This window comes from Rattus norvegicus, chromosome 2 (assembly GCF_021556685.1).
Source record: "Rattus norvegicus strain SHRSP/BbbUtx chromosome 2, alternate assembly SHRSP_T2T, whole genome shotgun sequence".
NCBI lineage: Eukaryota > Metazoa > Chordata > Mammalia > Rodentia > Muridae > Rattus > Rattus norvegicus.
This window is the reverse complement of record NC_141535.1, coordinates 150,098,554-150,123,038: the sequence shown is the minus strand read 5'-3', so window position 1 is coordinate 150,123,038 and position 24,485 is coordinate 150,098,554. Positions and strand designations below refer to the sequence as shown.

Below are 24,485 nucleotides of genomic sequence, written 5' to 3'. Positions count from 1 at the left end.
ATGTGGCCCATACATATACAGCCACCAAACTAGATAAGATGGATGAAGCAAAGAAATGCAGGCTGACAGGAACCGGATGCAGATCTCTCCTGAGAGACACAGCCAGAATACAGCAAACACATAGGCGAATGCCAGCAGCAAGCCACTGAAGTGAGAGCAGGACCCCCGTTGAAGGAATTAGAGAAAGGACTGGAAGAGCTTGAAGGGGCTCGAGATCCCATATGTACAACAATGCCAACCAAACAGAGCTTTCAAGGACTAAGCCACTACCCAAAGACTATACATGGACTGACCCCGTGCTCCAACCTCAAAGGTAGCAATGAATATCCTAGTAAGAGCACCAGTGGAAGGGGAAGCCCTCGGTCCTGCCAAGACTGAACCCACAGTGAATGTGATTGTTGTGGGGAGGGCGGTAATGGGGGGAGGATGAGGAGGAAAACACACATAAAGAAAGGGAGGGAGAAGGGTTAGTAGTGGTATGTTGGCCCAGAAACCGGGAAAGGAATAACAATCGAAATGTAAGTAAGAAATACCCAAGTTAATAAAGATGAAAAATAAAATGAAATAAAATAAAATAAAATGTACTGCAGTACTTATTTAGAAGATGTACAATGTTATCAGTGTGAAGTTGGAAATTAAGTAACAAGATGGTAGAAAATGTTCTGTTCTAGTCTCTTCTGCTTTCTGCTTCTCCTTTATCCTGTTACATCCCTACCTCTGTCTTAAAATTACTGATTTTTTTCTATGCTTGACTGCTTTTTCTACTTGTAGTCTGTCTCTGGTTGTAGTAACTTCTCACCCCTGTCTGCAGTGCTCTCCCAGCTCTCTATCATCCTTCAAGCTCTGTGTAACTGTTATAGTCTAAGATACATGGCTTTTAAATTTCTTTGCTCATACATCTATTCACATCCCAGTTTTGTTTGAGATAAATGCATGCACATATATATATACATATATATATATATATATATATATATATATTGATTCTTCTTCCTTAAAGAGATCAACATTTTCTGGATAAAGAGGCAGAGAATAGCTTCTTGGTTACTGTATTTATAGTACACAGCACCAAAGGATCTCAACAGCTGAACACTAAATGAAAACAAAATCTGTACCAAAATAGAAATTCGATAGAAGGGCCTGGGGAGAAGCCTCATCTTGTAAAGATCTTGCCTTGCAATGAAGAGAACCTGAGTTAAAGTCCCACCCGAAACCAGCTTGGCATGGTGGCAATCTGCTACCCAAAGACTCAGTAAGCAGAATCAGGAAGACCACTAGGGCTTCCTGCAAGCCTGGGCTAGCCATGTCAGGATCCAGAATCAGTGAGGAACACTGTCTCCTACATTAAGGTGGAGAGTAATTGAGAAAGACATTTATCATTGCCATCTCTTCTCCACACATAACAGAATATGCACTCACATAGACAGGAAGAAAAATACAAGTTAATAGTAAATATCTGAATTACTTTGATGTATTTAAATTACAGGATGATTTAAAGTAAAGATATAAAATTAAATGGTACAGCTAGCTACAGAGCATAGCAAAAAATCAGTTATTCACATGATTGCTATGTGTTTTTGCTAAATTACGGTTAGAATACAGCTGAGAAGAGGACATGAAGAGAAGGTTTTGGTGTTGTTTCATGTTGAAGGCCTTGAAAGCAATGTGGTGATGAGATGCAGGGGCAGTATGTCCCTTTGTAAAAGACGCCAAACAATAAATCGGAAGCTGATATCTACATTTTTACATGAGAGTAACAGGAAGACAACTTCAGTTAAACATACGTCAGCAGCAAGTTGTATTTTGTAATTGAAGCATAGACTACAGAAATTTAAATTACGACTTTAGTAACGTCTGCTGTAAGGATTTAATGAATTATAATTATTTTATTGATATAATTACTATTCGGAAGGAAAAAGGCCCAAAATGAGAAAATCATTGTTTCCAGTGACAGGCAGTGAAGTGAGGAAGCCTGTTCTGAGAGATTAAGTTTGTTTGCTTAAGAGAATTGTCAATAAAAGAATAATTTTGAAAAGAAATAAGAACAAATTTCAAAATGTAGTAGCATAAAAGAGATATATAAGCCAAGAAAATGTAAGCCAATCACTTATAAAGAATTAAAACTTTGATGTGTACAGAAAATTGAGACACCTGTTGTTCCTTCAGCAAATGCTATAATCACTCACTCAACTGAAGCTTCTTCCGTGACCTGCTTTCTCTTTTCTAGGCCCATTAGTGGTCACTGACTCACCAAGGCTTTTCGTTTCCAGGTTTAATTTCCGGGGTTTCCGCTGGATGGATGCTCCACACCATCAAGGAGATTAATGAGAGAAAGGACATTTTACCTGAACACACTCTGGGCTACCAGATATTTGACAACTGTTTCTCCACCACCAAAGCAATGGAGTCAGCTTTGGTGTTTCTAACAGGTCAGGAAGAATACAAGCCTAACCTTAGGAACAGCACTGGAAAATACCTCGTTGGAATTATTGGAGCAGGAGGATCAACAATGTCAATTGCAGTTTCGAGAATTCTAGGAGATTATTACATACCTCAGGTATCTTGAAATAGTGTGCTTAAAAAGAAATACAAACACTTACCAGGAGGGGGCTGCACATGCCTTTAATTCAAGAACTTAGGAGGTAGAGTCAGCCTGTTTAACAAAGTGAGTGCCACAAAATTCAGGGATGTTGTACAAGGAAATGCTGTCAAGAAAGAAAGAAAGAAAGAAAGAAAGAAAGAAAGAAAGAAAGAAAGAAAGAAAGAAAGAAAGAAAGAAAGAAAGAAAGAAAGAAAGAGAGAGAGAAAGAGAGAGAGAGAGAGAGAGAGAGAGAGAGAGGGAGGGAGGGAGGGAGGGAGGGAGGGAGGGAGAAAGAGAAATACAAAGAGTATATAGAAATTATTGCACATATCTATGAGTCCTTAGATGCTGCCAAAAGATACAGAGAAAAGATTGAATCAGTCCGGGTTCTCCAAGTTACTCTGTTCACCCAAGCTCTGGCAGTGTGAATCACAACCTATTTAGAAGGAGATTGCTCAAACTGCTATAGTATCATGCTCAACTGACAAACATATTGACTGAGATCACTGTGTGGAGCAGGTTAGAGGTCATCCATAAATACTTGGTAGTTGGATGGTGATTGGAATAAAGCACATGGTTTCCTTTGGGTCTCTATTGATGCTTGAAGTCATAAGCAAAATCATACTGACATGCTAAAATGAGATTGGGATTTGACATTAATAGGATATTTTAAACCCAGAGAGATTGATATAAGTAAATACAAGAATAAGTAATGGCAAAGAATTAATTATTAGGAAAATAAAAGTATCTAGAATTATTACAAAGCCTGGGTCAGTAAAGTGTCGGGATGTGTTGACCTGATTGTTGAGCAAAATGATTGGTGAACCTGAAGTTATGGAAGATTCTACACTAACTTTTCCTTCCTCTATCCTACATTCCCTCCTCTTCTCTTCTTCTTTCTTCTTTGTTTCTGTCTTCCTTTATCTCTTTCATTCTTTCTTCGTCCTTCCAATCCCTCATTCCTAATTTCCATTATTCCTTTCTTTCCCTTTTCTTTTGTTACACTCCAGATAAAACCCAGGGACGGTTCCTTGTAGACAAGTGCTGAGTTAATGACCCATAATGTCCATCAACTACAGTATTTAATTTAGAGAACTTGAAATGTGAGTGAGAAGAAGAGAAAACAAAGTACAGTGGAAAAGAATGCAAGGAAAGGCGGGCAACTTGGCACATATCTTTGGGCTGAGTTTCATGCAGCTCATTCAAACTGCAGCTGCTATTGAGTTCTATCTGCCCTAAACTCTAATGAATTCATATATAGACTGGAAACCTTTAGTATATTTCTTCATAATGACTTTTAATCATTCTCAGAAATAAGAAAGTAATAAAACATATGTTTAAAATGTATATATTTAGAAACAAAAATTTTAGGTTATCAAGATATTTTCTTGTGAAAGAAACAAAGACTGAGTTGATCCAAGTAACAAGATTTTATATGATAAATAATTCACTAAACTTCAGAAATCTGATAGCACTCCTTCTTACTGGCATTCATTCCTAAAATATAGCTTCAACAAACCTGCTGTTTGTGTGGTTAGAAAGGAAACTACAAATATCAGAAGGCGGAATAAGAGGATACAAATGACAAGAGAAAAACAACACAGCAGGATTACAGTGTAAATGAACAGATCAATTGGACCTGGGGAGTTATAGAACATCACAATGAAAGTAATATTGTAAGAGAATGAGATTGGATGGTGAGAAGGTAAAATATGTAGGGTACTTGTCCGCACTTATAAGATTTGCTACGCAAAGATACCTGAAGGATTGTCAGGAATGCCTGCTCACCTGATCTCCATACTGAGGTCTCCTTAAATACAAAGAGCAAAGGAGGACTACTGAGGAAATGAGGAAGGCATGCCTTTCGTTTCTCTGACAACGTGCACTAAAAAGATAGTTTCTGGTAACTTTGTAGGACAAGGTGTTCACTCTTCTGATTGGAGTAGTCCATTCTTTCATGTCGCTCAAAACAAGTGTTAGGACCTACATATACAGGAGTCCTGAAAGCAGAAAACTAAACGACAAAAGAAAAAAACAGCATAATTAAGAGATCAAAAGTAAAACAAGAAGAATACCCAGGGACAAAGTCATGTAAGTGTGCAGATTGAAACTTGGAATCAGGCCATCATCTCTGCACAAGAGATGCTACAGATGATGAAGAGATTGGATATCCTGACTCAGTAAGTGAAAAATATCCAGCATGATGGAGGAAACTGCAAGAGAGCATTTTGAAACTGCTGGAGTCCCACCTATGTAAACTAGTGATACTAAGGGTTTTTATCTTTTTTTTTTCTTTTTTTTTCGGAGCTGGGGACCGAACCCAGGGCCTTGCGCTTGCTAGACAAGCGCTCTACCACTGAGCTAAGTCCCCAACCCCAAGGGTTTTTATCTTAACAATTGGTAGTCCTGAAATCTTTTTGTTGAAGAGAAGCCAAAGTGTATTTTTTTCAATTTTTTTTTAATTTATTTAATACTTAATAATAATTCTTTGGTTTCCGGGCAAACATCCCCTCCCCCCTCCCCTTCCTTATGGGTGTTCCCCTCCCAACCCTCCCCCCATTGCCGCCCTCCCCCCAACAGTCTAGTTCACTGGGGGTTCAGTCTTACCGGGACCCAGGGCTTCCCCTTCCACTGGTGCTCTTACTAGGATATTCATTGCTACCTATGAAGTCAGAGTCCAGGGTCAGTCCATGTATAGTCTTTAGGTAGTGGCTTAGTCCCTGGAAGCTCTGGTTGCTTGGCATTGTTGTACATATGGGGTCTCGAGCCCCTTCAAGCTCTTCCAGTTCTTTCTCTGATTCCTTTAACGGGGGTCCTATTCTCAGTTCAGTGGTTTGCTGCTGAAGCCAAAGTGTTATCAGAATTGTCCCCATCCCTACCCAGTAAGTAGAAGATCCAGTAGAAAGTTATTGTCTACATAAGGATATGAGCACAAAGGGATCACTGTTTAGCCCTCTCTCAGATTGTTGTTTTCATTTACTTTTTAGCTCCTGCTTTCCAGTAACTATAAATATTTCCAATTTTAGGTGGGCTATGCTTCATCTTCCCCAATTCTCAGTGACAGGATTCAATTTCCAAACATTTTTCGCACAATACCCAGTGATAAGTTCCAGTCCGAGGCAATCGTGAATCTGATAAGACATTTTGGCTGGGTCTGGGTAGGTGCTATTGCAACTGATGATGATTATGGTAAACACGGAGTAAAATCACTTAGGAAAAAAATGGAGTTGTCCAACCTCTGCATTGCTTTCTCTGAAACTATTCCAAAAGTCTACTCCAATGAGAAAATGCAAATAGCTGTTAATGAAGTAAAGAAATCCACTGCCAAAGTCATTGTGCTTTATGCAACTGACATTCATCTCAGCCCCTTTGTGCTGGAAGTGGTTCATCATAATATAACAGACAGGACATGGATAGCCAGTGAAGCCTGGATGACCTCAGCTCTCATTGCAAAGCCTGGGTATTTTCCCTATTTTGGTGGAACCATTGGATTTGCAATCCCCAGAAGTGTTATACCAGGATTAAAAGAATTTCTTTATGATGTACACCCTAGCAAGGATCCAAATGATATCTTGACCATTGAATTCTGGCAAACTGCTTTTAACTGTACCTGGCCCAACAGCAGTGTGCCTTACAATGTGGACCACAGAGTGAATATGACTGGAAAAGAAGACAGATTGTATGCCATGTCTGATCAGCTCTGCACTGGAGAGGAGAAACTGGAGGATCTGAAAAATACCTATCTGGACACATCTCAGCTGAGAATTACAAACAATGTCAAACAAGCTGTGTATCTTATAGCTTATGCCATGGATCTTTTAAGCAGAGCTGGCATAACAGAAGATTATAGGGAAAATGTAGCATGTCCAATTATACCTGACTTTGAGTCCGGGAAGGTATGTTATTTGATCCTATGATGTAGCATGATGTACAATCAAGACTTTACTCCCATGCTCATACCATTGAAATTGCTGACTTGCTTCCATATGATTTTATACCATCACAACTTATCTGGGTGACTTGATTGCTCAAGTCCACATTTTCTACCAAATTGCTAGGTTTGTTTTCAATGATAACAAACCTGTCTCACAAAAAAATTAATAATGCATTTTACAAAATAATCTGTTATTCTTCACAAAAATGAAATGTAAATGTGTCTAGGAGTAAAGCATGTGGTAGTGACTCTGGTTTCTTCCTTTGGTCTTTTTCCTGTTTCCAGCATGCATCTTGTAATCTAAGATCCCTACTTGGATTCCAAAACATCAGCTTCATGTGAGGCAAAGACTTTTATGTCCCTCCAGGTTAGGATGAGTCCTGGATATTTTACACAATTTTCCTTACACTTCAGAACTTTGTTTTAACAATTTGTCTTATCTATCTAAAAGAAAGACTAGAGAATGAGGTCTTAATACAATATAACATGATCTAGAAAAAAAAGAATGGATATCAGGGGATAAAGAGTATAGCTGGTATCTATGACATCCACATCTACTCTGTCTTCCTCAATCATCTGTCAAACAATTTATGTTGGTAAAACATGAGCAGTCTTGCAAAGACTTGTATCATCCATTTAATTCTTGCTTGTTTGTGTCCATCTCCACCCTCCATACACAAACACACACACACACACACACACACACACACACACACACACACACACACATATTTAGAAAAGAAAGGGAACTTGAGCATCCCTGCTTTGTTCTTGCCAGCCCCACAAGAGGCCCACTTAACATCACTAATGTGTTACTTCTTATTCACCTGATCATTACCCCTTTACACTTATATAAAACACTGTTAATTTGCCAGAGGCTGGGACCCTTGCATTTCCATTTAACCTTCATTTTCAGGTTGGCCTGCACTGCATTCAGTGTTGGATGTTCTTAGTCACCCAGGTAACTCTTCATTCTGTGAATCTAAAAAGCTGGTAAATGTATCAATATAGAGTAGTTTTTAACGAAACCAAAGCTTTACGCAGTATTTACTTATGTTTTAAGATTATCCTACCAATAGTCAAGACTAGAAAACCATTGAAATTCTGTTCTTTACTTGAACATTTCTAAATTACACTGTGTTTTTGTCTCCTTCTTATTTTAACTCTCCTGTTCTTTCTCATCATTCCCCTCACGAGACTAGTTTACACTGTGTGCCCTGAATCAGTCTGGGGGACTAGAGCTATGCCCAATAGCCACCTGGCATTTCTAAATTCTTGAAAATTATTATTATGTTAGAGAAATATGTATGTGCCACTACCCAAAAAATCAAGCCAGTGAAACTGAAGGAAGGCTGATTAAGGCATGGTTCAGACTGTGGAAATCTTTGAACATGTATTTGCTTGATTGTTGATAAGGAGAAGGGAGGACATTTCATGGACTTAGAATATGTGTTTAATTTTCATGATTTTTGACATTGATTTCATACACATTGAGAAAGACAGGAAAACAGATAGAAGGAAACAAGAGGCCAGGTACACAAAGTAGTAAATGGTAACTAAAACACTTTCTTAATATATCCAGTTAGTAAATTTTTTCAGGATATAGCCTTAATCACTAGTATAAAGGTCAGGAAAAATAATAATACTCTTTTTAAAACAAAGGTAAATAATGTTTCATAAATGTATGCCTTGCTGTGGTCACAATATTTAACAGAACCAAAACACTCCAGATCCCAGTCTTGCTGGTCTATGGAGAGGTTTTGACCACAATAAGTCCTTTTTTTTAAAAAAAGAAATCCAAGTACAGCAGGTAGGTTAGATGAAGATCAAGCATATGTCTTGTGTAATTTATTTCCTTTATGCTAAACAAGTATACTCTCACTTACCTAATATTAATGAGGAGAAGAGCTAGTTGGATAGAGTTTGTTTTCTCATTGAGAAGAAAGAATTCTTCTCAAAGTCTCTTTGATCATATAGATTAAATGTCAGTCCCATGAACTATTGTACCTCTCACCAAGGCCATAATGGAAACTAACAATTCAGAAGCATGTTCTCAAGGAAATATTCTGCTAATCTCTTTTATTCCAGCTAAAGTGGAATTTTTCTGAGAAATAAAGAATTTCCAGTTTCCAAAGTCAGTCAACCATTACCTGCTCTGTGCCCTTTTCAACATTCTTTCTACAAAAGCAACTGTGATGTGATACAACTTTTCCTATGGAGATGCAACACACACATCTACTCACCCACATAGGGAGCCCTAAACACACCACAATCAGACACCACCGAAGGCCAACTCACTCAACCAATGAATTTTATTGGGGTAACCTAAAGGAATATGGGTGAAGAGTTAGGTACAGGAACAGAAATGACTCTAAGACAGGTGCAACACCTAGGCCTACCTAGCATGGGTGACAGCTCACAAATCAATCTTTGAACCTTGAGAATAGCTTTCAGGCCGCTCAATGGTGTGTCCTTCCCTAGTTGGTCTAAATAACTTCCAGGTACCTCAGCTGGCTTCTTTTTCTCCCAGCAGATGGACTGATCTCAAAAGTCTTCTCTGCACCTTGTCTTGTCTGATTCTTCTTTGCAATTTAACAGAGGCTGAGAAGGACTTTCAGCTTTCCTTGCTTACTCTGTCAGGAAGCTACCTAGTGAAAGTACTCAGTAACATGGACTTCCTAAAGCTATTTTGAGATGTTTGCCTTACTACTTAAAGAGGCTCCCTGAAAAGATGATATGGTTGAATTTAGGAGGAAACTATGACAAGACAACAACTTAACTTTATTGAATTTAACTTTTAGAGTCTGATTTCCCAGTCTCTCTACTTGACTGAGAGTTTCAAAAGAACAAATCAGTTGTAGACCTTTGCATCTTTACACAAGGAAAGTGGAGTAAGGGAATGAAATTATTCTAAACATTCTCTTGTTCCTTGTCTCTTGATACAGAGATATTATACTGTAAAACTGTCATATACGCTTATTTTCCTCTAGCAAATACATACAATTTTAGTATACATCAGTGGCATATTAAAATTGTCCAGAGACCAAAAGCAAGGAAATATAGGTAAAATTAAATTTCACAAATTGTTTAATCTAGTATGTCTAAAATACTATTTGTTGTGTTGTAATAATTTAATATATTGTGATGGTAATAAAGTATAATGTAAAATTATTTATGAGATAGATTCCATCATTTTTAAAACTTTATAACCCAGTATGCATGCTACATGCACAGTATGTCTCAATTTATCAAATCATTCTGTTTTAATTGTCACCTGTGGCTAAAGAATATCAGAGTGTGTGAACAAAAACGGCATTAGAAAAAAAGAAAATAGTATGAATTATATATGAAATCAATCTACCTTCTTCACAAATCTTTATTTAAGTATTTAAATGTTTACAAATTACTTGTATTTTTACTTTTTTAACTCTTCTCTTACTCCTCATTATTAGCTATGGAATTACTTTAGGAAAATCAAATTCACTACACATGATGAAAGCAAAATAGAGACTGATTTATACGGAGACATAGAAAGTGCATATTATGAGATACTCAGTTGGCACATGGATAATGCTGGAGAAGTTGCCTTTGTCAAGGTTGGAGAATACAAATTCACACCTTCAAAATATGAACTTGTTCTACCAACGAACTCAACACTATTTTGGAAGACTGAATCTTACAGGGTTAGTTGGTCTGACAAATTTTTGTTTTTATATATATAGAAAAGTATTTTTCAGGCACTAAATAAATGCAAAACACCTGAAGCTTTTACCATATTCCAAATCTTTTTACTTAATGTAGCATATGGGTTTTTTGTTTTGTTCTCTGTCTATTTATAATGTAAAGAGTCCATGTTAAACCCAAAAACATAAGAACTTTAACATAATTTAGTAGTGTTTTGATATTTTGAGAATGTTTCGATGGAACATCATAATTTTATTTTCTTTTGAAATTGAAAGAGGGTCATATTTTCCTAATATTTACTTTTACTATATTAATATGTATTTATTTAACATATTTGTTTCCTTTTTGTGGTTTTTTTACATCCCAACTGTGGTGTCCCTTCATCCTTCCCCTACCCTAACTCCATCTTGTTTCTACCCCATCCACATCCGCTCCTCCTTTCTTTCTCATCAGAAAAGGACAGGCCTCCCATGTCTATCAACTAAACATGGCATATCAAAGGACAGTCAATGTAGACACCTCCACTTGTATTTTTGCTGGAAAGGCAACTCAGTATGAGACAAAGAATCTTAAAAAGCAACAAAAGATTTAGACTGACCCTGATCCCACCATTAGGACTCCCACAATAAGAGCAAGCAGTACAACTCTTAGATATGTTGAGAGGGCCTAGGTCAGTCCCAGGAAGGCTCCCTGGTTGTTGGTTCAGACTGTTGGAGTTCCTAAGAACCCAGGTTACTCGATTCTTTGAGTTTCTTGTGTTGTTCTTGACACCTCTGGCTCCTAGAATCCTTACTTTCTTCCTCTTCTGCAGGATTCCCTGAGCTCTGCCTAATGTTTGGCTTTTGATTCAAGTGTCTACACCAGTTTCTATCAGTTGCTGGATGCAACCACTCTAATGAAAACTGAACTAGGCACCAACGAGAGTATAGCAGAAGACCAGTACACATCATTTCATTTACCTTTTTATTGTTTATTTTATTTATTTACATTTCAAATGTTATCCTCTTTGCCAGTTTACCCACCACAAATCTGCTATACCACTGCCACAGGCCCTGTTCCTCTTAGGGTCCTCACCCACTCTCATGCCCACCCACTCCTACCTCACAACTCTAGAATTCCCCTACCCTGGAGCATTGAGCATCTACAGGACCAAGTGCCTCACCTACCATTGATGCCAGATAAGACAATTCTCTGCTATATATGCCATATACAGCTGGAGCCATGGGTTCCTCCATGTATACTCTTTTATTGGTGGTTTAGTCCCTGGAAGCTCTGAAGGGTCTGACTGGTTGATATTTTTCTTCTTCCTATGTTCTTCAGTTCCTTCAGTATTTCCCCTAATTCCTCCTATGGGGTCCCTCTTCTCAGTCTGAGGTTGGTTGCAAACATCCACATCTGTATTGGTCTGGCTCTGGCAGTGCCTCTCAGGGGACAACTCTGTCAGGCTCCTGTTAGCATCCACTTGTTGGCATCAACAATAATGTCGGGGATTGGTGTCTGTAGGTGGGATAAAACCCTAGGAAGGGCAGTCTCTGGATGGCCTTCAGTCTCTAGTCTACTCTTTGCCCCTGCATCCTTAAGACAAGAGCAATTCCAGGTTAATATTTTTGAGATGGTTGGGTGGCCCCATCCTTCAAACAGAGGTCATGCCTAACCTCTGGATATGGTCTCTACAGGTTCTTTCTCCCCTGTGTTGGGTATTTCAGCTAATGTCATCCCTGTTGGGTCCTGGGAGCCTCTTAATTTCCTGGAATCTGGAACTTTTTAGTTGCTGCCCCCAGTGCACCATCCCCCACTACTACATACCTCAATTCAATTTCCTGATCCTCTGTATTTCTTCCCCCATTCTCTCCTCCCACACCTGAACCTGCCTCTTTTTCCCTCTTGCTCATCTCTCCATCCCAGATCCCTCTCTTACTCTACCTCCTGCGATTACTTTGTTCCCCCTTCTAAGTATAACTGAAGCATCAACACTTTGGTCTTAATTTTCTTCAGTTTCATATGGTCTATGAGTTGTATCATAGTTATTCTGAGATTTTTGTCTGATATCTAATTATTAGTGAGTACATACAATGTGTGGGCTTTTGTGACTAAGTTACTTAATTCAGGATGATATTTTCTAGTTCCATCCATTTGCCTGCAAATTTCATGAAGTCGTTGTTTTTTGTTTTTTGTTTTCAATCATTAACCTACAGCTTTATTTAAAATTGCCGACAGGGTAGTTTTCATTTTGGCACCATTCACCAAATGCAAGGTCAGGTGAGTGAAAGTAGGGCCTGTAGCTTAGACTATGACTAACACATACTTACCACAAAAGAAGTAGGCAGTGTTTTCAAAGCACATTCAAAAATGGCCTATAGGTTTCAAAAAAATTTGGAGAATTTCAAGTGTTAACAAGCAGCGGTTATATTGGACAAAGCGTAAAGCTAAGAAGTCAGTTTCCCTCACGTGTCTCTCCTCTGCAGACCAACTAAACCCCTGGCCTTTTAGTCTGGACCCCTTTAGTGGCCTCCCTGACTTAGACTCATGGTCCCTTGTGAGCTCCTTTGCTGACTATAGCTCATTCTTGATACTATATGAAAAAGAAGGGCCTACTATGTGTCTTCAAGACCACTTTAAATCATTTGAAAGCTAAGTGCCTATCATATGTCTTCAAGTATGAGCTCTTAATAGAGTCATGGCAGATGTGCCTCAATGTGGCCTTGCAGATTCATGTCCCAAATAGGATTTCATTCTGTTTTGATTTTTTTTTCTTTTTTTTGTTTTGTTTTTTTTTTCATCTTTATTAACTTGGGTACTTATTATTTACATTACAATTGTTATTCCCTTTCCCGGTTTCCAGGCCAACATCCCCCTAACCCCTCACCCGCAACCAGGAGGGCCTGTGCCACCTTTTCTCAAGGTCTCAATGCACTGGGGTCCCAGATGGCCTTAGGTGTTTTCCTCTGGAGTCAGAAATGTGGGCAGAGTGTAGTCTCTTCTGGCCTCCCAGGCGTGTCTGCCCCTCTGAAGGTTTAGCTCTCCCTCCCACGGGATTTGGGTGCAGGGAACTGTTGACTGGGTCCCTTCAGGTCCCTTCTGGACCGCAAGGAACCTGATGCTTGAGTGCCCCTATCTTCCGATTCCCAGAGCGAAGTCATTGTTTTTAACAGCTGAGTAGTACTCCATTGCGTAAATGTACCACATTTCCTGTATCCATTCCTCTGTTGAGGAACACCTGGGTTCTTTCCAGCTTCTGGTTAATATAAATAAGGCTGCTATGAATATAGTGGAATATGTGTCCCCGTTGTATATTGAAGCATCTTTTGGGTATATGCCCAGGAGTGGTATAGCTGGGTCCTCGGATAGTACTATGTCTAATTTTCTGAGGAGCTGCCAGACTGATTTCCAGAATGCTTGAACCAGCTTTCACTCCCACCAGCAATGGAGGAGTGATCCTTGTGAGCATCTTTTCTAATCTAGGCTTTCGATCTAAGACATTGTGATTGGAATGAGATGCACTTTCATGGTCATTTTGAATTGCCTTTCCCTAATGACTAAGAATGTTTAATATTTCTTTAGGTGCTTCTCATTCATTTGAGATTTCTCAGATGAGAATATTTTGTTTAGCTCTGAATCCCATTTTAATAGGGTTATTTGGTTCTCCAGAGGCTAAATTCTTTATTTGTTTCTGTATATTTTATATTTAGCCCTTTAGCAGACATAGGGTTGGTAAAGATCTTTTCCCAAACTGTAGGTTGCTGTTTGTCCTAGTGACAGTATCCTTTGCCTTACGGAAGCTTTGCAATTTTAGGCGATCCAATTTGTCTATAGTTTATCTTAGAACCTGAGCAATTTTTTGGTGTTCTATTCAGAAATTTTCCTGTGAGCCAATGTGTTTGAGCATCTTTACAGCTTTCTCCTCAATTAAATTTAGAGTATCTGGTTTTATATGGAGGTTCTTGATACACTTAGACTTGAGCTTTGTACAAGGAGATCAGAATAGATCAATTTGCATTCTTGTACATTTTTTCAACTAGATGGTATTGGCTTATTTGTCAGAGATCAAGTGACTTTAGGTGTGTGGATTTAATTATGGGTCTTCAGATCTATTCCATGGATCTACCTGTCTATCCTGTTTCAATACTGTGTGGCTTTTATCACTACTGCTCTGCAGTATAGCTTTAGGTCAGGGATGGTGTTTTCACTGTTGTAGGTTTTTTGTTACTGCAGATGAATTTGTGAATTCTTCTTTCAGTCTCTATGAGGAAATGAGTTGGAATTTTGATGGTGATTGCATGGAATCTGCATATTGTCCTTGGTAAAATTACCATTTTTACTATGTTAATCCTGCCAATCCATGAGCATAGGAGATCTTTCTAGATTCAGAGGTCTACTTCAATTTCATTCTTCACAGACTTGAAGTTCTCATTGTACAGATCTTTTACTTCCTTGGATAGAGTGACACCAAGATACTTTATATTATTTGTGCCTAGTGTGAAGGGTATCTTTCCTCTAATTTCTTTCTCAGCCTATTTATCCTTTGAGTATTGGAAGGCTGCTGAATTCTTTGTGTTAATTTTATATGAAGCCATTCACTGAAGTTGTTTATCAGCTGTAGGAGTTCATTGGTGGAATACGGGGATCACATAAGTATACTATCATTTCATCTGTAAATAGCTATATCTTGAATCGTTCCATTCCAATTTATATCGCTTTGACCTCCTTTTGTTGTCTAATTGTCCTGTCTAGAACTTTCAAGTAGTATAAGGACTTGAAAAGATACAACATATTTTCAAGTGAAAAGTCTTAAAAATCAGGAATTCAAGGCCCATTCCTTAACATTACAAAAGCAATAAACAGCAAACAAAAAGCCAGCATCAAGCAAAATGGAGAGAAACTTGAAGCAACCCCTCTAAAATTAGAGAGTAGACAAGGCTGCCCACTCTTTCCCTATCTACTCAATATAGTACTCAAAGTTCTAGCCAGAGCAATTAGACAACAAAGTAGTTCAAAGGGATACAAACGAGAAAGGAAAAAAAAATCAAGACTTTTAGGTGGTCAGATGGCAGTCCTTTTGGTTTTTTTCTGGGTTCTATTCTATTCTCTTGGCTATCCACACTCTAGATCCTGGCATTTCAGGCATTATCATGTGTAGGATTCCATTGTGGTATGTGTCTCAGTCGGCACCAGCAATTGGTGGCCACTCCCATTATTTCTGGGCAGCCTTTAATACAGAACATCTTATAGGTAGGACAAATTGTAGGTTGAAGATTATATATCTAGATCAGTGCCCAAATACCTTCACTAATGGCCTCTCCTGATTAAAGGAGGTTGCTAGTTAAGGCTTCACAATCCCAATCTATAGGAGTTCTGGCTATAGTCACTTCTTAGATTTCCAGGAGTTTCCATTGCACTGGGTTTCTAGCTTTTTCCCAAAATAGCACAAAATTCCATTTGTTTGTCCCTGTATTTTCTCCCTCCTTCCTCACCCAACATAAACAATCAGGTTCCAATTCCCTAGTCTCTTCCACACATCAGGGGTCTTTTCTATTTCTTCTTCCCAAGGAGATTCATAGGGACCCCTTTGAACTATCCTTATGTGGCCTCTCTGTTTCTTTGGATGGTAACATGGTTATCATTTACTTGAAAGCTAACATTCACTAATAAGTGAGTACATAAAATCAGTGTCTTTGGGGCTTGGTTTATCACATTCAGGATTATTTCTTAGAGTTCAACTCATTTGCAAATCTTATTATGTCATTGTATTTTTATTAAATTATTTTATATATTTACATTCCAAATATTGCCCCTTTTTATGGTCTGCCCTCCCTGAGTACTTCACCCAATCTCCCATCTATTTTGCTTCTGAAAGAGTTTGCCCATCCATGTAGCAACCCCTACTTCACACCTGTCAGCATCCTCCTTTCCTGGGACATCAAGTTTCTACAGGGTTAATTGTATGCTCTCTCATTCAGACAAGGCAGTCCTCTGCTACAAATGTGCCATAGTTGACCAATACTCACATTATACAGAATTATCATTTTTAATACATCCTTTGGTTTAGGAATATCTATGTTCTTTCTTGTTTCTGGCTATTTCAAATAAAGCTACTATAAACATAATTGAGCAACGTTCTAGTGTTATGTAGGATTGGAGAATGCCTTTGTAAGGCCATTTTTACCATATTGATCATCTTCTGATAATTTCTTGTATTTCTTTTTGCACAGACGTCAAATTCTTCTCATATATCTCTTTCATTTGCTTCGTTAGAGTTCTGTGAAAAAATATTACATTATTGTGGCTACTATAAAGGGTATTTTTTCCTGATTTCTTCTTCAGCCCTTTGTCTTTTGTATACAGGAAGGTTACTGATTTTGTTTTTAAGTTAGTCTTCTATCCAGACATTTTGGACAAGCTGTTTATCAGCTATAGGAGTTCTCTGGGAGAATTTTTCGAGTTACTTAAATATACTATCACATCATCTCCAAAAAAGAATATTTTGACTTCTTTAGAACTTGTGTTCCATTGATCTCTTTTAGTTCTAGTATTGCTCAGGGTAGAACTTTGACTACGACATTAAATACACATGGGGAGACTGTGCAGTCTTGTCTGGCGCCTCATTTTAGAAGAATTGTTTTGAGAATTTTCCATTTAATTTGAGGCTAGGTATCAGTTTCCTGGAGGTATGTCCCTGTATCCTGGATCTCTCCAAGACTTTTATCACGAATGTGTGTTGGACACTTTCAAAGGCGTCTTCAGCATCTAATGAAATGATTGTGTTGTTTTTCCTTTTGTTTGTTTACATGGTGGTTTACATTAAAAGATTTTCACATGTTAAAACATACCTCCGTCCCTGGGATAAAACCTACGTGATCATGTTGAAGGATATATTTGACATACTCTTAAATTTGGTTTGCAAATATTTTAATACATATTTTGGCATGTGTACATGAGGAATATTGATGTGTATTTCTTCGTTGAAGCTTTCTTTGTTTTTTGGTATCAGGGTGATTGTGGCTTCTATTTTTTGTTTTGGGGAACAATTTCAGGAGTAAACATTAGCTCTTTGAAACTCACATAGGATTCTGTGCAAAAACATTTCTATATTGAGGTCTTGAACATATTCATTCATTTCTCATACTTGTTTTTCTAGATTTCTTTTGATTTATTCACTTATGTACATATTTATTTATTCATTTATTTATTCATTCACTTTACATCCAATTCATAGCATGTCCTCATCTCTTATTCACCCCTTCCTTTAAACACTCCCATTATCCCCCGTTCCTTTCTCTTTTGAAAAGAGGTAACTAAGTACAAACCAACATCTACATCAAGTTTCTACAGAACTATGCACATCCTCACTCACTGAAGCCAGATAAGACAGCCCAGTTAGGGGAATAGAATCCAGAGGCAATCAACAGAGTCAGGGAAATCCCACACTCCAGTCTTGGTGGACCTGCATAAAGAACAACCTACACATCTTTCATATATGTGAAGGGGTTCTAGGTCTAGCCTATATATGCTATTGCCTAATGGTTGAGTTTCTTGTAGCCCAAAAGAGTTTTCTCTTTTCCTGGGTTTCCCTAAGGGATTTGTTTGTTTCCTATTTAAGACGTTGTATCATCTTCATAAGGTATTTTCCTTGAGCTTCAGCTGTGTTACCAATACCTAGAGTTTGCGGGAGAAGGATAGATGGGCTCTGGTTATACCATAATGCCCTGGGTGCTTTTGTTTGTTACTTACACTGACATATAGTCATATGGGTTTGGGGATTGCGTAGGGTTAAGTGCTAATTTTGGCTTTATCTTGGTGGGAGGATGATTTCCCCTTGCTTTGTTACTTCTGTAATCTTCGGCCTTGAAGAGCCTGTGTTTGTGGTTATCAGAGAGTCCTTAGCTCTAGTGGCATCTCTCCACTGGGGTACTTGGGACCTACGTAACTTCTGGATTTTGTGGTTTTGGTTCCCGTTGCATCTGGGGTTCTGGAAAATGGCATGGTCTGAGGAATTCTGAATACTGGTTTAGTTTATGGGATTCCCTGGACCTCTGGTTCCTGAGGTTTCTAATACCTGCATAGCCTCAGCTAGAGGAAGAGTCTTTTTCTATCATTGGTTTCAGACTATGGAATTCAGGAGAGGCCTAAATTGACGTTATATTCATATAAGGAAGGTGCTTTAAATGGAATTCACACAAATTTAAAATTCCTAAATAGCACAAAAATGTGTATTATGTCTTAAACAGTTTATTGTGTTGTAAGCTTCACTGTTCTAGGTTTTTATTTTGCTTTTGGATTGAGATTCTTTGGTTTCGTTTTCTGAGCTGAGATCTTAATAGTATGTATAAGGTGTCACTAAGCATTGGTCACAAAACCTATTTTATCTGCTTGTAAATATTTATCTCCCTAGATTAATATGTAAGTGCCTAATTTATTCTGAATTTCAGGTGCACATCCATGTAGAGTATAAAACAAAAAAGGCCTGTACTTGCTATTGAAATTTCTATATGTAGTGAGCAACAAACATGCCAAGCTAAGCTTGCTCTACATTAATTGTTTACATTAATAGTTCACATTGAACAGTTCATTCATTTTTTCATTTTCTGCCAACCACTGAGAATAGATGTCTAAATACAATAAAAAATATTTTGGGATGCAGGTATGGAAGAAAATATCCTTCGGGAGCTGAAGAGAGTTATGATGTCACAGCTCTCATCAAACCATAAACAGTCTTAGAAAGCTGACACATCTAAGGTAACAGATGTGACAGTAGTTTGGCCTTGATCACCAAGGTGATGAAGAACTGTCATTAGAGATTGTTTGACATTTCCAGAGTCAAACACAAGACTCTCCTTTAGATGAAGTTCTCCATATGAGGGTCTCCTTATTATCGTGCTTTCTATGCTATGTTTGCTTAGTATCCTGGGTTCATTGTCTTTATAAACGGGACACATGTCTCCATGGATATGCAAATCAAAATGTTCTCCATTTCAAAGGTGTAACTGTTTCAAGGTCTTGTTATGTCCACCTTCTATGTCTCCTCTAGCTTCCAGAATCATTCTGCACAAAAGTGTGTTCTCCAGGGACCCGGAGGAAAAATCGCCCAGGACAACCCCTATGCTGCTTTGATTGCATCCCGTGTGAGGATGGATATGTGTCAGAGAAACCAGGTAGAGATGGTCACTTTTCCATGAATAGTAATGCAATTAGATTAAACATATCCTGAAAAAGAAATCCTGAAATCATTTTTATAAAATATATAAGAAATACATGGCAATATAATTAACATTTATTAAATTACAAAATATTCTGTGCAGCATGAATGAAGGATAATATTGTTTTCACTACTACAGTTGGGAAAGACTTACAAACATGTACATAAGGAAACACCAAAAAATATAAGATATGAAATATGACTAAAGTCATAAAATCTTGTAAGTATTTATTTTTGAACTAGACTGAACACTAGCAGTAGTTAGAGAAAAGTCTTCAAATTGTCCTAAGGTACTAAGCACTGAAGGCACGTGCATTGCACAGTGATTGATTGAGACTTGGACTGATGTAACAAGGAGCTCAGTTGCTTCTCAGAGGAGGGGACATAGAGAGGCTTCATCTCTAGAAATATGTTAGAGCAAATTTCTTTATATGTGTATTTATTTTTTGGTGAAGAAACTAAAATTCACTTGTCTTTTGTCATATAACCCCTAAGAGTAATCATGTAAAATGATAAAACAGACTGGATGGAATAAAGTACCCTGAGCCTTGCACAATTCCCTTGCTAAAGGTCCCACACACTCCACAAAGAATTCCATCCAGAACTGTACAAACCAGAGGTGTTTAAAGCAAATGTTTGTTTTCTTCTAAACTTTAAATTAACACTGAATTGACCCATTCTATCATCTTTCATAATCTCACCTCAGCTAACTTTTCCTTGTTCAACAATACTTGCTTTTAGAGCCTCCCTTGAGAATTACCCTTTTGAAGCTCAGGGACCAGGATTGGTGGTTCTGATTTCCTTTCCATCATCATCCTCAGTACTCAATGATGAAGCATTTAATGTTGGGCACTTTTCAGTAGACAAGTACATAATACTCATCCATTAGGGAATAATACATGACGGAATGAAAATGATAGGATTTTAACCTGTTGCGTGCTAGTTGTTTCGATTGTTTCATATTAGAGGAAGTGTTTCTCATTACGTGGCTATTCTCAAGTTGACGAAGACAGAGGCATCTTTATTCAATATACTCAGGAGAAAGAAAGGAGCTTACCAATGGAAAAAACAAATATGAACAGCTCAATTTGAGATGTGATCACTTCCTGATATTGAAAACAACTCACAATCTGTCACAGCATCTGCACCAAGGTCACGTTTATAATTGTAAATTTAAGATATTATATAAATTGTATATTAGATTTCCAGTAAACCTTATTCAGGTCTCTAACTGCACCAGACTGTTCACTGTTAAATATGACAAATTTATTGAAGTTAATCATCTACTTTTTATTCTTTTCTCAATAGGCCAAAGACTCTGTGACCCATGTGGTGAAGATAACTGGTCCAATCCACAGAAGAACAAGTGTGTGCCAAAACTTGTGGAATTCCTCACTTATGATGAGGCTCTGGGCTATGCACTTGTCATCCTTTCAATATTTGGAGCACTTGTGGTCTTGGCTGTCACTGTTATCTATATAATCCATAGGCATACTCCATTGGCAAAAGCCAATGACCAGGAGCTGAGCTTCCTCATTCAGATGTCTCTGGTTATCACGGTGCTCTCATCCATGCTGTTCATAGGCAAGCCATGCAATTGGACCTGCATGGCCCGCCAGGTCACTCTGGCACTGGGATTTTGCCTTTGTCTGTCTTCCATTCTTGGAAAGACTATTTCACTCTTTTTTGCCTATAGAATTTCAAAATCCAAAACCCGGCTTATATCTATGCATCCTATTTTTCGTAAACTCATTATGCTGATGTGTGTTGTAGGGGAGATTGGTGTATGCACAGCTTACTTGATGTTGAAGCCTCCAAAGATGGTCAAGAACATTGAACCTCAGAATGTAAAGATCATCTTTGAATGTAATGAAGGTTCTATAGAGTTTCTTTGCTCTATATTTGCCTTTGATATCCTTCTGGCTCTGCTGTGTTTCCTTACAACCTTTGTGGCTCGCAAGCTGCCAGATAACTATTACGAAGGGAAATGTATCACTTTGGGGATGCTGGTCTTTTTCATTGTCTGGATCTCTTTTGTCCCTGCTTACTTGAGCACCAAAGGGAAATTCAAAGTGGCTGTGGAAATATTTGCCATTTTGGCATCCAGCTATGGTTTGTTAGGCTGTCTATTTCTTCCCAAGTGTTTCATTATCTTGCTGAGGCCAAAGAGGAACACTGATGAAACTGTTGGTGGAAGAGTACCACCAACTGTCAGTCAACTGGTTGACAGGAGCATCCAAATGACCTCAACCTCTGTGAGTAGTGAGCTTAACAACATCACAGTGTCTACTGTTCTGGATGAGGAGAACTGTGAGCTCCAAGGGACATGCAAAGATGGATAATGACCTAGATAAATTTTCTCTTAATGTCGTTTTTAAGCAGCTACTAATGCTCAGGGATAATTTTGGGATTTTGGTCCTTTATAAAATAATCTTAGCATGGTAAATAAATTCTTATTCTATTAAATGCCAAATGGCAAGGATGATAATATGACATCATTGAAATTGAATACAATTTCATTAGAACATTTTATAGTGATTTTTGAGTAGAAGATATAACAGATATTAATATCTAAAATAATAAGAAAAAGCTCAAGAAGATATTTTTAGAATTTATTTTCTTCTTTAATAGGTTATCGGAAAAGAAAAACTTCTCAAAGGGATACTGCCTGCTCTGGGATGTTCTAGGAAATCCTATGTGTCCCATTTTTTCTATAACTAGGAAAATGTCAGTTTTAAAACATTATTCTAAGAAAGAAAAACAAGGGGAATTAAGATGACAGCATAGCACTTAAGTCTCTTCTCTAGAAAAGATCTTGATTTCAAAGTTCACTAACCATTACCCAGAACAAGGAAGATGAAAGTATGGAGGAAAAAAGGTCAGGGATATTTGGCGGGAAATTTTGCAGAGTAAAGTAGGATCTAATCATACTGTAGAATGTTATAAAATGTTTTCAATGACCTATTCTAGAAGAATGCCATATAGATATAGATAGATTATAGATGGTAGATAGGTAGGTAGATAGATAGATAGATAGATAGATAGATAGATAGATAGATAGATAGATACATAGATACATAGATAGATACATAGATACATAGATACATAGATACATAGATACATAGATACATAGATACATAGATACATACATAGATACATACATAGATACATACATAGATACATACATAGATACATACATAGATACATACATAGATAGATCCATTGATAGATAGATCCATAGATAGATAGATGGATAAAGGAACTGATAGATGTTTGATAGAAGAGGCTAAAAATACAATTTCTATAAATAATAACCAACCAAAACTACAGAAGGAACACCCATTCAGAGCCTGCCCCACATGTGGCCCATACATATACAGCCATCCAATTAGACAAGATGGATGAAGCAAAGAAGTGCAGGCCGACAGGAGCCGGATGTAGATCTCTCCTGAGAGACACAGCCAGAATACAGCAAATACGGAGGCGAATCCCAGCAGCAAACCACTGAACTGAGAATAGGACCCCCGTTGAAGGAATCAGAGAAAGAACTGGAAGAGCTTGAAGGGGCTTGAGACCCCATATGTACAACAATGCCAAGCAACCAGAGCTTCCAGGGACTAAGCCACTACCTAAAGACTATACATGGACTGACGCTGGACTCTGACCTCACAGGTAGCAATGAATGTCCTAGTAAGATCTCCAGTGGAAGGGGAAGCCCTTGGTCGTGCTAAGACTGAACCCCCAGTGAACGTGATTGTTGGGGGGAGGGCGGCAATGGGGGGAGGATTGGGAGGGGAACACCCATAAAGAAGGGGAGGGGGAGGGGTTAGAGGGATGTTGGCCCGGAAACTGGGAAAGGGAATAACACTCGAAATGTAAATAAGAAATACTCAAGTTAATAAAAAAATTAAAAAAGTTTTCTATTATTTTTATATATTACTTTAAAATTTATAACACGGTTGTTATGATGAAAAAATATTGTTTTAAATTTAAATGCATGTTAAAGCCCTAAAAATGTAAATTATTCTGGGGAAAAGAAGCATTCGTTCTTCTCTTTAAAAATAAAATAATTCATTCACTAAAAAAAAAAGGCTGAAAACACAATTTCATAAATAATAACCAATCAAAACTACAGGGGAATATTTGAGCTTATAATTTCAAGATTAAAAGATTATCATTTATACACCCACAAGTAATGGAACTATTTTCATGTGTAACTTTAGAGTCTTAGAGTAAAATTTTTATGAAATTTTCAGTCAATCTAACTTTTGTTTATTAAAGATAATGCATTCCTATAAAACTGTCTAATTATTGCTAAAATAAAAATATCTTTCTGTAAAGATGATAATACCCTAGTATTATTTAATTTCTGTAATCTATGACTTACAATGTATTATAATACTTATTACAGCATTGAAATATATATTCCTTTAGGGAAACATTCTAAGTAAGTTTTCTTGTAAAAAGAATCTCAAAAATTGGGGGTGAGATTTCTTTCTGTGGGTGGGCATCTGTGTAGACCTTGACTAGGCATTGGGGATCAGATTAAAATTAATTTCATCAGGTTGAATCATAATTATGTGATTGTTGTCTTGAGAATTAATGTGAAGATTAATCACATGGCAAACAAAATTGCAAAACATCTTTCCTAGGGCTGAAAAATATATGCAGGATAAATATCCATTCTATTCAGTTTTGATTATTAGAGCTATATAAACCCACAGAAGACATATCCACATTAATTAAACCTCTTGGCTCATTATATGGTAGTTAATTCTTTCAAGAAAATACTCAATATGAGAAAATATGCCAACAAAACAGGTGATAAATCTCAGCTGAAGCTCCTTAAACCAGCCGTAGTCACATCTCTTGTCTGCTTTTCACTTCCCCATGACTCTCCATCATCAATGGAAATATCAGCTGATACAGCCAGATATTAAACACTCTCCAAACAGCTTCCTGATTTCAACAGTTGCCCTTTCATACTCACAAGCATGTTACATAACTCGGGTCAATTTCTACAACTCCCAAACATTCCTGTCACTTGTTGGCTAGTTTGCTTCTCGATTGTGGTTTAAAAAATGACCAAAAAC

The 24,485-nt window shown here is 37.7% G+C and overlaps 1 protein-coding gene across 1 annotated transcript; it reads left to right on the top strand.

Annotated features, from left to right (window-relative positions):
* Window positions 1-2,284: 2,284 nt before the first annotated feature.
* On the top strand, window positions 2,285-21,734 carry LOC120100835 (vomeronasal type-2 receptor 1-like). The gene is made up of 5 exons (XM_087640960.1): window positions 2,285-2,557; window positions 5,608-6,477; window positions 9,968-10,198; window positions 19,225-19,348; window positions 20,701-21,734. Exons 1-5 carry the CDS (start codon window positions 2,300-2,302, stop codon window positions 21,732-21,734), a joined length of 2,517 nt encoding a protein of 838 aa, XP_087497086.1. The 5' UTR covers window positions 2,285-2,299.
* The last annotated feature ends 2,751 nt before the right edge of the window (window positions 21,735-24,485 follow it).